Source organism: Stegostoma tigrinum, chromosome 1 (genome assembly GCF_030684315.1).
Source record: "Stegostoma tigrinum isolate sSteTig4 chromosome 1, sSteTig4.hap1, whole genome shotgun sequence".
Lineage (NCBI taxonomy): Eukaryota > Metazoa > Chordata > Chondrichthyes > Orectolobiformes > Stegostomatidae > Stegostoma > Stegostoma tigrinum.
Window position 1 is genome coordinate 182,284,924 of NC_081354.1, and position 16,274 is coordinate 182,301,197.

Consider the following 16,274-nt stretch of genomic DNA (forward strand, 5'->3'; position numbering starts at 1 on the left):
GGCTGAGACAGACACAGTCTTAATCAGTAAGTGAACGAAGTAAAAGGCAGGAAAGTGGAGTGGAGGATTATCATATCATCCATGATCTCATCGAGTCATAGAGATGTAAAGCACAGAAAAAGGTCAACACTGGTCAAAACCAATCAGGTAACAATTCCAGAGATAATGGGAACTGCAGATGCTGGAGAATCCAAGATAATAAAATGTGAGGCTGGATGAACACAGCAGGCCCAGCAGCATCTCAGGAGCACAAAAGCTGACATTTCGGGCACAGACCCTTCATCAGAGAGGGGGATGGGGAGAGGGTTCTGGAATAAATAGGGAGAGAGGGGGAGGCGGACCGAAGATGGAGAGAAAAGAAGATAGGTGGAGAGGAGAGTATAGGTGGGGAGGTAGGGAGGGGATAGGTCAGTCCAGGGAAGACGGACAGGTCCTCCTTGACCCTCACGCCATCCCCCTCTCTGATGAAGGGTCTAGGCCCGAAACGTCAGCTTTTGTGCTCCTGAGATGCTGCTGGGCCTGCTGTGTTCATCCAGCCTCACATTTTATTATCTCGGTATTCCAATCCCAGTTAATGACAAAGAAAATTTGCTGGGCCTATTGGGTTAACTCTACTTCAGGGCATTACGGTCTTATGTATGTCATGTTATTTATGTTTTTACTCATTCAGGGATGTAGGCTTTGCTGGTTAGGATAACACTTATTGTCCATCTCAAGTAGGTCTTGAGAAGGTGCTGGTGAGCTGCCTTCTTGAAGTGCTGCAGTCCATTTGTGGTAGAGACACCCACAATGCAGTTAGGGAGGGAATTCCCAGATTCTGACCCAGCAACAGCATCTACACATACCACAAGTCTATCTCTGCATCCTCAACCCTGCTCCAATCTTAACTACTGGTGGATGCATTGGTGGTCAGCTTCCAGGATTCCATAGATTCTGGAACAGTCCCTGCAGATTGGAGAGTGGCTAATGTCACTCCAATAATCAAAAAGGGAGGTAGAGAGAAAACATGGAATTATGAGATGCTGTGTAGAATTATATGTCATAAGCCTAACATCAGTAGTGGGGAAAATTCTCAAATCCATTATCAAGGACTTTGTAGTGGAGCATTTGGAAAGCAGTGGCAGGATCAGACAGAGTCAGCACGGATTTATGAAGGGGAAATCACGCTGGACAAATCTGTTGGAATTCTATGAAAATGTAACTAGTAGAGTTAACAAATGGAGCCAGTCGATGTGGTTTATTTAGATTTCCAGAACGCGTTTGTCAATGTCCCAGATGAGAGATTATTGAGCAAGATTAAAACGCATGGGGCTGGGGGAAGTGCATTGAGACGGACAGGAAACAGGGTGGCAGAGAAGAAATAAAGAGTAGGAATTAATGGGTCCTTTCTAAATTGGCAGCAGTAACTAGCAGGGCGCCACAGCGATTCTCAATAATATATCAATGATTTAGATGAGGGAACAAATTGTAACATCTCCACGTTTGCAGATGATACCAAGTTGGGTGGGAGGATGAACTACGACGGGGATGCAGACATCCTTCAGCACGATCTGGACAGGTTGGGTCAGTTGGCAAATCAATGGCAGATGCAGTATAATTTGGATAAAATGTGAGGTCATTCACTTTGGAAGGAAAAACAAGAAGGAAAATTACTACCTGAATGGCTGTAAATTGGGAGAGGGGAGTGTGCAGTGGGACCTAGGTGTCCTTGTGCACCAGTCGCTGAAGGTATGCATGCAGGTGCAGTGGGGGTAAAGAAGGCAAATGGTATGTTGGCCTTCATTGTGAGAGGTCGAGTACAGGAGCAGGAATGTGTTGTTGCAGTTATACAGGGCCTTGGTGAGGCCACACCGAGAATATTGCGAGCAATTTTGGTCCCCTTTGCTGAGGAAGGATGCTCTTGATGGAGTGCAGTGAAGGTTTACCAAGCAGATCCCCGGGAATGGCAGGACTGACATATGAGGAGAGACTGACTAGATTGGGATTGTTTTCACTGAGTTCAGACAAGCGAGGGGTGATCTGAGAGACGCATAAAATTCTAACAGGACTGGACAGAGTAAATGTAGAGAGAATGTTCCCAATGGTGGGTGTGTCTAGAACCAGCGGTCACAGTCTGAGGATTCAGAAAAGACCATTTAAGATGAAGATGAGGAAACATTTCTTCACCCAAAGAGTGGTGAGCCTGTGGAGTTCATTACCACAGGAAGTCGTTGATGCCAAAACATTTAATTCATTCATGAGGTGGCTAGATATAGCACTTGGAGCAAATGGGGTCAAAGGTTATGGGGAGAAAGCAGGATTTGGCTATTGAGTTGGGCGATCAGCCATGATCGTGAAGAATGGCACAGGCTCGAAGAGCCGAATGGCCTCCTTCTGCTCCATCTTCCATGCTTCTATGTCTTATGTTTGTCACTGATATTTTCCAGCTTTTGAGCCATTTGCAACCTTTGAAATGATGCCCTCCTCATCCAAGTCCAACTCATGATACAAACGGTGCCCACGCACCTGGAGAGAAGTCAGTGCACTGCTGGAGACAATGATCAATAGCCAGAAGTCCATCTCGAAAAACTGCGCAATCCTGTAGGCCATAAAACTGGGAAAGACCAACAGGAAAAGACACATGCTGACTGCCCGGAAATGCTTCCATAAACTCCTGAAGAAGCAGAAAGCACAGAAAGATTAGGAATTCGAGCAGAAATAGGTGATACTAGGTCCTATCAAATTCCACTCATATCACACGGCATATCCCAGGATTCAGTTGGGTCCTTGCAAGGGATGACAAAGCAGGGTCCCAGAGGGAGACCCCAGGCAACATAGCGGCTCAGTAGTTAGCAATGCTACCTCACAGCACCAGTGGTTCAATTCCAGCCTCAGGTATCTGTCTGTGTGGAGTTTGCACATTCTCCCAGTGTCTGCGTGGGTTTCCTCCGGGTGCTCCGGTTTCCGACCACAGTCCAACAATGTGCAGGTTAGGTGGGTTGGCCATGCTAAATTGCCCACAGTATCCAGAGATGTGAGGTTAGATGGGTTAGCCACAGGAAAGGCCGGATTACAGGGAATAGGACAGGGGTCGGGGGGGTTCTGGCTCGAATGCATTTTGGACAGTCAGTGCAGACACAATGGGCCGAATGGCCTCTATCTGCACTGTACGGATTCTGTGATTACTTTACCAAAGGGAAAGGTGGATGACGGTTTTGAAGTAGGGGAGATACAGGACATAGACCAGGATAATGGGATAGGTTTTTCATTGCTCCAGGAAAGAGGCAGTACAGTTGTTATGGGGTTGAAGGGTCACCTTCCACACTGGAAACTTCCTGTGACTGATGGACTTACTCCAGATCAGGCAATGGTTTTGCTGTGACCCTTTTGTGAAATCATCATAAACACTCCCTGTCGCAAAGACAGGCTCTCCAGAAATTCCGAGGTTCAGCCCTTCATCGCAGTTGCATGCGAGACAAGGCTACAACTGGCCTCAGTGTCCAAGGGCAAGGACAGGAGGATCACAAGGTCAGAACTCCCAGCACCTTATCACCACCCAGTCATTTCCCAATGTGCAAACATGAAAATCAAGGTCAGGAAGGGATTGAGTTCCATGGCAAGGTCCCTATCAGTCAACCTGCATCGCCACTGAATCTCAAGTGAAAAGAGACAGATGTTTGGGACCACAGGCTGGGAAGCAGAGCGTAGTAAGGCGTAGCGGGGCTTGTTTGACATGTCCGGAATCTGGGGTAAAGGGTATTCCCCACCGCCTACCACCCTCACCTCAAGAACCCCAACTACACCCCCACCACCTGCCACCCTCCTCTCCCTGCCCCATCATCCACTTCACTCCCTCACCTGTTCCGAGAAGCTCCCAGTGCAAGGACGATGGGGTCAGTGATCTCCAGCATCGATTGAAGGATGGAGGCGACTATGATGAACAGGATGATGCTGAGAAGGAAGGTACGCTGCAAGATGTGCAGGTCAATGAGGTCAGTCTGTAGTGCCAGCAGCAGAAAGGTCACCCCTTCAGTCACACCTCTGTGCACAGAAGAAAATAACTGCAGGGTAAAAACCAGGCCTGTGCGGGGAATTATCGTTTCAAAATTTCAAAGAAAGGGCATTAATCACCAAGGTTGAAAACTAAGATATTCGATGAGTCTGCCAAACGTGTCAGCCCTCAGACCTGCTCTGCCAGTCAACGAGATCTCGATCGATTAAAGGTAGATGCAGCAACCCCCTGGACCACATGCACTTTAATAGCAAAGTCCTGGTAAACAGTAAAAAGCTATAACATCTCTTTAATAACTGATTCGATCAATTCCTCACAACAGACATCAAGCTTACTGGTTATAGTTACCCACTTTCTGCCTCTTTTCCTTCGTGAACATATTTGTTATTTTCCAGTCTGATGGACCCTTTCCTGAATCTGATAAATTTTGGACAATTAACACCAGTTCGTCTACCAGCTCATTAGCCATCTCTTTTTAGAGCCCAAGACAAAGATTTGTCAGCCTGCAAATTCATAAGCGCGCACAGCACAACTTCCTCGTGATGGCATTTTCACCAAGTTCCTTTCTCACTCCCACTTCCTGATTGACAGCTATTACTGGAAAATGTTTTTAATATTTGATTTCATTTATTACTGTCACGTATCCAAATAGTGAGAAGTTTTGCTTTGCATGCGGTCCAGGCAGATAACATACAAGGACATAGTGATCACAGTGTGATTGAACACAGCAAGGCATACAAAGTTATAGCTGGCAAAGAAGGTGCATAGAAAGCATTAACATCAGATTTGTAATTTGAGAGGTCCATTCAGAAGTCGAATGACACGGCACGGTGGTTCAGTAGTTTGTACTGCTGCCTCACAGCGTCAGGAACCCGGGTTCAATTCCACCCACGGGGAACTGTCTGTGTGGAGTATGCACACTCTCCTTGTGTCTGTGTGGGCTTCCTCTGGGTACTCTGGTTTCCTTCCACAGTCTAAAGACGTTCAGGTTAGGTGGATTGGCCATGCTAAATTGCCCCAAAAAGTGTTCAGGGATGTGTAGATTACGAGGATTATGGGCGATGGGTCAGGCTGGGATGCTCTGAGGTTCGGCATGGACTTATTGGGCAGAAGGGCCTATTTCCACACTGTAGGGATTCTATGATCTATCCAATAATTTATGATCTATGATCTACGGTCCTGATCTATGACAGCGGGGAAGAAGCCTCTATAGTAAAAGGCAGAAGCAAAATATTTCTTAATTCCATCCTCCATTTCCTTATTATCGACTACCAATTCCTCACTCTCAGTCTCTGGAGGAGCAACACTCCATGATCATTATCACATCGCCTGTGTATTGGGGATCTTACCGCGGGAAAATTGGTAACAGCTTCTCCCAATGTTATTAACGGTGACTGCACTTCAAAAAGGACGCGAAGCATTTTGTTTCAGAGGTAGTAGGAACTGCAGATGCCAGAGAATCTGAGATAACAAGGTGTAGAGCTGGGTGAACACAGCAGGCCAGCAACCTGCTCCTCTGATGCTGCTTGGCCTGCTGTGTTCATCCAGCTCTCCACCTTGTCATCTCCATCAAACATTTTGTGATGTCCTGCAGTGGGTGTGACAGGTTCAACAGACCGGTAAGTTCTTTCACTGTTTGTTGGTTGATTGGTTAGTTGTTTGAGAGCATGGATCAGGCCCTTGAAGTTCTTTTACCTGTGCATGAGGTTGCCATTCACAAAAGCTGAATATCCCTGCAGGTAAAACTTGCACAGAGTGAGCAAGCCCAGCGACAGCCGAGAGACTGTGAACGTCAGACCCACTAGAGAGTATGGAGTAACACAGCATCCAGCTACACTGCAAGAGGTCAAAAGGCAGGACGTCAATGAGGCACTGAACACCTGACAAGGCCAATGCAACTCTACTTGATAGTGTGCAGCATCAGCTATATAAGAGATAAACATGCATGCTGGAGATTTATAACGATTTGCTTAAATTCATCAAATATTTTCTGACTGACAACAATTCCAGATTGAAAAAGAGACATATATGCATTTAGGGACAGTAGGAACTGCCAACACTGGAGAATCTGAGATAACAAGGTATAGAGCGGGATGAACATAGCAGGACAAGTAGCATCAGAGGAGCAGGAAAGCATTTTCTGTAGAAGGATCCAGACCCGAAACGGCAGCTTTCCTGATGCTGCTTAGCCTGCTGTGTTCCTCCAGCTCTACACCTTGTTATCTCTGCGCATTTAGGGTAGTAAGGATAATAGGAGAGGTAGTTGAGGCCACAATCAGATGTATGATTTTATCCAAAGACAGCACAGGTTCAGAGGAGCCTAATGGTCTCATTTTCTCCAACTTACATGTTTTAGAGAGGAAACACAGAGAGATCCAGGGGGCTCAGGGACACAGATCCTTGAGAGTGACACGTTCAATTAGATCGCTAATTCCCAGGCATAATTACATGAAAGCACTCACTTGACCAGGCATCACAACATCACCTGCACATAGAGTCAACAATAGTAATATTCCCAGAGTTTAGAGGCACAATCTCATTGAAGGGTATAAGATTGTTAAGGCTGCAAAGCTGTTTCCTCTCAGGGGAGAACTGGAAACACTGGAGCACAGGCCCAGTATAAGTGGCCAATCAATTAGGACTGAGATGACAAGAAATTTCTACACCCAAAAGTGTTGTCAATTTTTGGAATTCTCCAGCCCAGAGAGTGGTGGATGCTCCCGCGCTGAAGGCTAGGGTAGACAGATTTCTGGTCTCTCAGGGAATCAGGAGGCAGGAAGGTGAAGAACAGCCGCTATCAAAGAGAATGATGGAGCAGGATTGAGGGGCTAAATGCTCTACTCCTGTTCACACTCCTTATGGTCAAATTACAATAGCGGCCTTGTTTCCAAATTGACCTCACTGGTCACAGAACTGTTTTGGGGCATGCTGAGGTTGGAAATGGTTCAAAACAAATGCAATTCTTTCCTGGGTAAAATTAAAGGGCAAATCAGCATACTGCGAGCAATGGGTAAAGAGGGTTGTCATCTCTTATTTTTTAAAAACAGAAGACTTTGATGTTTTCTGATCACAAACTACCTGGTGAGGAAGGCGAAGACCGGGCCCTCTTGCGATGCCCCCTGCTGGTTGTGCGAGCTGAGGTAGAAGTAGGTCTCGGTGACAAACAGCACCAGCCAGAATGTGGTGAAGAGAGCTGGCACTGCAAACTGGTTCCACAGCATCATGCCCAGGCCCAGCACTCCGTACAGCTCACTCTCCTGCACACACACACACACACACACAACAAAAAAAAACACAACCAGCCGTGACCAGTCGACTCTGTGCACTGCCTCTTCGAGCGGCCATCCCACCAGGGCTCTACCCACTTCCCTTCATTCCCATGCAGGGAATGCACCCGTCTGCAAACCACACCTCACCTCCTCACCTCGCGCCTGTCACCTCCATCACCCTTCACTGAGCAGTGACCAACAAAAGGACAATTTAACGGCAATCTCACCTATCCTAAACTAACCAAAGTGCCCTTCAGACACAACAGGGTCAACATTATCACATATATAACAATATATAATGGCATATCTGTATCTACAGGCTCTACAGTATACAAAGTGGCCACTCAGCCAGAACAACATATCCTGGTCCTTACACTCCACATAAATCTGCTCTGCTTCCATCCGCCTCATCTCAGCCTGTTCAACAGATCTCTCCGCTCACGCCCACATTTAAGCTTTCCTTTCACAGCATCTGCAAAATACTTGCTTCAACATTTCCCTGTGGTAGTCAGTCCCATGCCCTCACCGCTGAGTAAAGAGATTTTTCCTCTGCCTTCACAAGTGACGAGCTTGCACTTACAAATCCAACGTTTGGATTCTTGCATTCATGGGAGCTGGCTCTCCTCGTGAAAGGAGTTTGGATCATCAGCTGGCAAAGAAACAATCAGCTGAGCTACTTGGGAAAGGCACTGAATTGGCACAGAGTGATTCAGAAAGCTAGTGCAGATACAACAGGTTGAATGGCCACCTTCCAAGCTGTAATGGTCTCTGCCCAAAACTGCTATAAGTTGACCTCTCAGTTTCTGTTTTAATTTTGAAAGAAAACACCTCAATCTTTCACCACAGCGGTTTTCTCTCTATTCTGATACGGGCGCTTGAAATACACAGTGCATGTTCCCCACAGCTGCTATATCTGCCTCAGACTACGGAGGCCAGAAACATTCAGAGTGCTTGTACTGTAACCTGAAAGGCCAGCCAAACAAGTTTGACACAGACTCTTTGTTTAACGATAATCCCTTATAAAGATGCCATGTCTGCAGCAGCTCAATTTTGGTTTGAGGGATTAGAAGGGAAAGCATTACCGACCAAAGTTTGGGGCTGGAGATACAAAACCAACGCCCCATTCGGTTATCACTGCATCTCCGAGATGTGTCTTGTTTCTCATTATAACTGACCAACACGAGCGATTTCAGAAGGAAACACAAACGCAAATAGAAACAAGAGATCCAGCTGACACAGACCGGCCACTGATGACCTTCAAACAGGACCTAACCCTATCATTAACACCTGGCTCTTTCTGACAAGACATACACAATAGAACAAAAAATAACAGTGAGGGAGGCATCATAAATTGTGGGATTTAAATTTGATTAATTAAAATTCAAAAGATGACCATGAAACCAATTGTTGTAAAAATAGGAGGTGGACAATGGCTTAATGGGATTATTACCGGATTGTTCATCAAGAGACCCAGGTAATATTCTGGGGAGCTTGGCAGACGGTGGAATTTGCATTTGATAAATGTCAGGAATTGATTGATGATCAGAGATAGGCCATTGAGCTTGATACAGTGGTGCTGGAAATTCAGGATTCTCATCGTCAGTGACAGAGTGTAGTACCCTGAGTGTAGCAAAACATCCCAAAGTGCTTCCTTTATCAGACAAGCATTGAAACAGACAGACCAGGGCAAGTGACCAAAAGCTTAGACACTCAGACAAGACTTAAAGGATGAAGAGCCGCTTAGGAGATTTTGAAAGAGAACTTCTGAGCTTGAAGGACCAAGTTCCTTGAAAAGACGACAACTTTTGAGGCTGAAGGGAGCAGGGGGAGGTGGGCAATGAATTAAAACTACTTATAGAGAGATTAAGTTTGATTTTGTTAGATAAGAGTATTATAAAACCCAGCAGAATGAGAAGGTGTAATGGACAGAGCAGCCTGATTTAATTGGATAGAACATAGAAAAGTACAGCACAGTACAGGCCCTTCGGCCCACGATGTTGTGCCGTGGAATAATCTTAATCCAAAAATAAAATAACCTAACATACATTCCCCTCAATTCACTGCTGTCCATGTGCATGTCCAGCAGTTGCTTAAATGTCACTAATGACTCTGCTTCCACAACTACCACTGGCAAACTATTCCATGTGCTCACAACTCTCTGGGTGAAGAACCTCCCACTGACGTCTCCTCTATACGTTCCTCCTAACATCTTAAAACTATGACCAGATTTATCCTAGGTTGCTCCGGGAAGCGAGAAAGGAGGTTGCTAAGCCGCTGGCGAAGATTTTTCCTTCCTCACTCTCCACGGGAGTCGTACCGGAAGATTGGAGGGAGGCAAATGTTGTTCCTCTTTTCAAGACAGGGAATAGTGAATTCCCTGGAACTTACAGACCAGTCAGTCTTACGTCTGTGGTCAGCAAGGTTTTGGAAAGAATACCGAGGGATAGAATTTATGACTATTTGGAAAAGCAGAGCGTGATTAAAGGGAGTCAGCATGGCGTTGAGGGGGGCAGGTCATACCTTACAAATCTTATTGAGTTCTTTGAGGAAGTCATGAGACAGGTTGACAAGGGTCGAGCAGTGGATGTGGTGTACATGGACTTCAGCAAGGCATCTGATAAGATTCCCCACGGCAGGCTCATTCATAAAGTCAGGAGGTATAGGATGCAGGGTGATTTGGCTGTCTGGATTCAGAATTGGTTGGCTGACAGGAGGCAGAGAGTGGTTGTAGATGGTAAGTATTCTGCCTGGAGGTCAGTGCAGAGTGGTGTCCCGCAGGGCTCTGTTCTTGGGCCTCTGTTCTTTGTAGTTTTTATAAATGACTTGGATGAGGAGGTTGCGGGGTGGGTTAGTATGTTTGCTGATGACACAAAGGTTGGAGGTGCCGTTGATAGTATCAAGGGCTATTGCAGGCTTCAGCGAGACATTGACAGAATGCAGAGCTGGGCTGAGAAATGGCAGATGGAGTTCAACCTGGATAAATGCAAAGTGGTGCATTTTGGAAGGTCGAACTTAAATGCTGAATATAGGATCAAAGGCAGAATTCTCAGCAGTGTGGAGGAGCAGCAGGATCTTGGTGTTCAAGTGCATAGCACCCTCAAAGTTGCCACCCAGGTGGATAAGGTTGTTAAGAAAGCATATGGTGTTTTGGCTTTCATTAACAGCGGGATCGAGTTTAAGAGCCACGAGGTTATGCTGCAGCTCTACAAAACCCTGGTGAGACCACACTTGGGGAAAAAAGAAAGAACAGGAAATGACATTACCAATGCAGGAAATGACATCACCAACCCAAGGAAACCTAAACAGATAAATAGAAAGCGGGACATAACACCAGTGCTTCGTCGGAGGCTCACCGATGATGTTACCTAGAATGGTGACGAAACGTCTGAAAACTAACCTTCCAGCTCAGCGAGCAAACTCACATCCTTGGAATATAGTGTGTCCAGTTCTGGTCACCCTATATTAAGAAAGATGTGGAGGCTGTAGAGAGGGTACAAAGGAGGTTTACCAGGATGCTGCCTAGACTGGAGGGCTTGTCTTACAGGGAGATGTTGACTGAGCTCGGACTGTTCTCTCTGGAGAGGAGGAAGAGAGGTGACCTGATTGAGGTGTACAAGGTAATGAGAGGCATGGATAGAGTCGATAGCCAGAGACTTTTCCCCAGGGCAGGATTGACTGCCATGAGGGGTTATGGTTTTAAGGTGTTAGGAGGAACGTATAGAGGAGACGTCAGTGGGAGGTTCTTCACCCAGAGAGTTGTGAGCGCATGGAATAGTTTACCAGTGGTAGTCATGGAAGCGGAGTCGTTAGTGACATTTAAGCAACTGCTGGACATGCACATGGACAGCACTGAATTGAGGGGAATGTGGGTTAGGTTATTTTCTTTTTGGATTAGGATTATTCCATGGCACAACATCGTGGGCCGAAGGGCCTGTACTGTGCTATACTTTTCTATGTTCTATCCAATTAAATCAGGCTGCTCTATCCGTAACACCACCTTATTCTGCTGGGTTTTATAATACTCTTACCTAAAAATCAAACTTAATCTCTCTATAAGTAGTTTTAATTCATTGCCCACCTCCCCCTGCTCCCCTCAGCCTCAAAAGTTGTCTTCTTTTCAAGGAACTTGGTCCTTCAAGCTCAGAAATTCTCTTTCAAAATCTCCTAAGCGGCTCTTCATCCTTTAAGTCTTGTCTGAGTGTCTAAGCTTTTGGTCACTTGCCCTGGTCTGTCTGTTTCAATGCTTGTCTGATAAAGGAAGCACTTTGGGATGTTTTGCTACACTCAGGGTACTACACTCTGTCACTGACGATGAGAATCCTGAATTTCCAGCACCACTGTATCAAGCTCAATGGCCTAGCTCTGATCCAAAGGTCGTGCCACCACTTACCATGGCACACCCCAGCAGAAGAAATGATGTGGCCATTGACCCTTAACTTGAATGTAGTTTTGGATCAGTCCTACCTGCACAATCTCTCGGTAGGCAGACTTGGCCAGGTTGTAGGGCACAAACATGTTACACAGCAGGAAGTAGAGCACCTCAAGGCTGGTGAAGATGATGGTCAACTTGTTGAGGATGAGGAGGGCGGTGAGGGGCACCATACAGAGCCTGGCGAGCAAAGGGACCAGGTGGGCAGAGAACAACCAGAATGGCTTGGGCCTCATGAAGAAAGAACTGAGACACAAGACCAGGAGTTGTGCTGCGGGAACAGAAAACATTCAGAGTTTAGCATGAGGAGCATTTCTTACCCAAAGAAACCTCTAAACTCCATCATCATGCAGAAAACAGCCTGGTATTCCAATCCCTTTATTGCTTTGCCCTTTCCTATCTCTACAGCTTCCTCCATTAACCTCAATCCTCTGACTTACAAAATTCTTTCCAACATCCATAATTTCCTTAGTCCATCAGTGATGGCAATGCCTTTAATTGTTGAGGTCCTAAGTTCTGTAACTCCCTCCCTGAACTGCTCCATCTCTCTAATGCTGCTTCTCGCCTTGAGCAGGCTCATTAAAACAGATCGCTTTGACCAAACATTTTGCCAAATATACCCTTGACAAATGTTGCTTGATAGTCTTCAAGGACTGTGGAGTGCTGGAGACTCTACATAATTGCAAGTTGTCATTGACCTCCCGTTCTGAACTCAGTGGATTTGAAACATTAACTCTGCTTTCTCCCCTTAGATGCTAGCAGACCTGCTGAGTTTTGCCAGCAATTTCTGCTCTGTTTCAGATGTTCAACATCTGCAGTTGTTTGTTTAATTTTTCTGCACACTGCTTATGTGGTAAGCCAACAAGCGAAAGATTCCTGTATTTGTGCAGTGACCCTAATGAACAAAAAATACCCTGAGGAACTTCACAGGAAGTGTTACCAAACACAAATTTGCCATTACACCTTATGAGATATTAGGGCAGCTTACGAAACCCACAGTGAAAAAAATAGTTTTTAAGAAGTGCCAGAGTGTCAGGGAGAGAGGGGGGGGGGAAGATAGAGAAGGGTCTAGGCCCGAAATGTCAGCTTTCCTGCTCCTCTGATGCTACTTGGCCTGCTGTGTTCATCCAGCTCTACACCTTGTTCTGTAAGATAGAGAGGTGGATTCCTTTTAATGCATGCATAGGGTTTGGGTGTCACTAGCTAGGTCAGCAGTTATTACAAAACCTTAATTGTCCTGGAACTCAGCTGCTTTGCTCGGCCATTTCAGAGGGCAGTTATGAGTCAACCACGTTGTTGTGGGTCTGCAGTCAGACCCAGATAAGCATGGTAGGTTTCTTTCCCTGAAGCCAGGAGTGAACCACATGGGCTTTTCAACAGATGAGAGTGGTTTCATGCTTGACATTAAGATAGGTTAGAAATGTTTGAGGGAGGGAATTTCAGAACCCGACATCTAAACCACTGATGACTTGGACACCAAACATGGAGCAATGAAGATCTGGGACGTGAGGGGGCCAGGATTAGAGTGCCAAAGAGACAATGGATGGTTACAAGCCTGGGTCTGTTTCCTGAGGCTAATAACCCTCACTGGCTTCTCAAGAAGCAAGGAATACAACTTAAAAACAGCAACAGACGTCAAAACAGATTAGTATTTAAAGGAAAAAACAGAGCTCTTGAATGTAACTTATGATCCAAAGATGACTTGGGGTCAACATTGGGAAGCTGGTAGTTGGGATCTGGTTTTCAGGGTGCAGAGCTCAACAGAAAGCCTTTGGAAAGAGCCGGCCCTACAACAGTGGGCTGCATGGCCTTCTACTACGCTGATGGCTCTTTGGATAACTACAGACACACATTCCTATTTCCCAAAGAGATGCAGCCTCACCTGTTAGTGATAGCAGAATACCTTCTTCCTTACCTGTTAGTGCACTGACGAAACGCTGAAGTGCTACTAAGTCAAGATACACTGCCCCATCGTATCCCGATTCAAGCTCTTTAAGAACATAGTTCCTTTGAAGAAAGCAAAACATCAGAGAATTAGCCAACAACGGTTTCCCACAGAAACATTTAATTTCCTGACTGCAATTTTGTTTTCGTTATTTATTCACAGGTTATGGGTGTTACAGGCTGAGCAGTAACTGGCTAGGTTGGATTTGTCCTTCATTTTGTGTCCATGACATGTCTGGGCAATCTTTCACATTGTTGTGTAGACACCAGTGGCGTAGTTGTACTGGAACAGCCTGGTTAGGGGAGCAGCAAGCACTAGAGCACAAGTTCGACGTTGTATTATTGAAATGTCGTCAGGACCCATAACATGGGTAGCATCCAGCACCTCCAGCAGGAAGTCAACTCCAAAAACATTCAAACGACTCAACACTGTCTGGACAAGGCGGCTATCTTGTTTGCCACCTCATCCAACAGTTTCAGTCATCCTGACTTGGAAATACATCACCATCTCTTCAGTGTCTTTGAGTCAACATTCTGGAATTCCCAACCTAAGGGCACAACCCGCAGCACGTGGACTGCAGCAGTTCAAGCAGGCAGCTCACCACTACCTTCTCAAGGGCAATTAATTAATGCAAAATAAATGATAGGCCTTGACAAAGATAGCCACATTCCAGTAACAAATACAATTAAATCAATCTGAGTCCCAAAATACTACTTTTGGTGCAAGTTATAGCACCATTTCCAAATAATTATCAGATAGAAACCAGCATACAACACCAGGCTATTTGACCCAATGGTACATGTAATGTTGTAGTGTTCCACAAACACTTCATTTTCCACATTCTTTTTCACTCAAGCACCTATCGAGATTCCTCTTAATTGAATCTGTACCATTTCATGCCATATGGGGAGATATTATCCCTGTCACTATGTCCAGGCCCTCGTTCAAATAGTCTGTGGTTTTCGGGTTCAAAAGGTAGCTGGTGAAATGTAAATTCAATAAAAACGTGGAATTAAAAATGAATCTAATGTTGACCATGCTGAGATTTTTAAAAACACTAAAAAGGTAGACAAGTACAAAAACAGGAATAGCTCAGCAGATCCTGCAGCATCTGTGTAGAAAAATCAGAGTTAATGTTTCGTCAGAGAAAGGGTCACCGGACCTGAAACGTTAACTCTGATTTTAACTTCACAGATGCTGCCAGACCTGCTGGGCTTTTCCAGCAACTTTGTTTTTGTTCCTGATTTACAGCATCCACAATTCTTTCTGTTTTTATTAAAGGTAGACAAGTACCCAGGACCTGCTGGGATCTATCCGAGAATACTGAGGAAGACCAGGGAGCAAATGGGACCTTGTACGAAATCTTTGTGTCCACTTTGGTCACAGGAGAGTTTCCAGAGAACTAGAGAAGAACCAATGTTGTTCCTTTGTTTAAGGACCACAGGAAAAATCCAGGAAATTACAGACCAGCAAGCCTTACAACAGTGGTAGGAAAATTATTGCAGAAGATTCTTAGGGACAGGATTTACTCTCATTTGGAAAAATATGGACTTTTTAAAAAATTTGCTCATGGGATGTGGGTATCACTGGCTGGGCAGCATTTATTGTCCATGCCTAATTGCCCAGAGGGCAGTTAAGAGTCAGCCACATTGCTGTGGGTCTAGAGTCACACGTAGGCAGATTTTGTTCTGTAATGGTCACTAGTGAGCTAGATGGGTTTTTCCTGCCATTCAGCAATGATTTCACAGTCATCATTAGACTCAATTCTAGATTATTATTGAATTCAAATTCCATCTGCCATGGCAGGATACAAACCCAGGTCCCCCAGAACATTACCTGGGGATCTGGATGAATAGTCGAGCGATGATACCACTAGGCCATCACCAGCTTCTGGATTAGCAATAGGCAGCACAGTTTCATGTCGTGTCTGACAAATTTGATTTGAGTTTTTTGAGCAAGTGACAAAAATGACTGATGAGGGCAGAGCAGTGAATGTTGTCTACATGGACTTTAGCAAGGCTTTCGACAAGGTCCCTCGTGGCAGGCTGATACACCTGGTCAAATTACATCTGAGGTGAGCTGGTAAGATGGATTCAGAACTGACTCGGTCATTGGAGACAGAGAAGTGGTGGAAGGGTGTTTTACTGACTGGAAATCTGTAACCAGTGATGTTCTGCAGGGATTAGTGCTGAAACACTTGTTATTTGTCAGTGCTTCTACACAGACGGCAGTGAATGCTTGGAATGCATTGCCAGCAGAAGTGGCAGAAGCAGATACAACTTAAAAACAATACTTAAGATGCATCTTGACAGACACATGAATAGAGGGTTAGTTTTAATGGGAACTGCAGAAGCTGGAGAATCAGAGATAACAAAGTGTGGAGCTGGACGAACACAGCAGGCCCAGCAGCATCACAGGAGCTGTTGATTAAGTGAAGGTTTTCAGTTTCAAAAGGCATTGTGTATTGGCACAGCCTTGACGGGACAAAGGGCCTGTACCTGCACAGTACAGTTCTTTGTTCAATGTTGATTGTCATGCAAAAAAAAGCGCATCTGGTTCACATCCTTCTGCTGTCTTTACCTGGTCTGACCTCCCTGCAACCCCAGATCCACAGACTGATTCTATACCACCCTCTGAAAT

At 45.4% G+C, this 16,274-nt stretch overlaps 1 protein-coding gene across 14 annotated transcripts in view; it reads right to left on the reverse strand.

Moving 5' to 3' along the window:
- LOC125459155 (RING finger protein 145-like) overlaps positions 1-16,274 on the reverse strand; it is a 175,897-nt gene that overhangs the window by 7,948 nt on the left and 151,675 nt on the right. For all 14 annotated transcript variants that reach the window (XM_059650502.1, XM_059650505.1, XM_059650493.1 and 11 more), the window contains 6 exons: positions 13,605-13,696; positions 11,725-11,960; positions 7,070-7,248; positions 5,687-5,827; positions 3,838-4,020; positions 2,506-2,653 (listed from right to left, as the gene is read on the reverse strand). In XM_059650502.1, the coding sequence (XP_059506485.1) occupies positions 2,506-2,653; positions 3,838-4,020; positions 5,687-5,827; positions 7,070-7,248; positions 11,725-11,960; positions 13,605-13,696 (979 nt within the window). The remainder of the gene's footprint in view (positions 1-2,505; positions 2,654-3,837; positions 4,021-5,686; positions 5,828-7,069; positions 7,249-11,724; positions 11,961-13,604; positions 13,697-16,274) is intronic.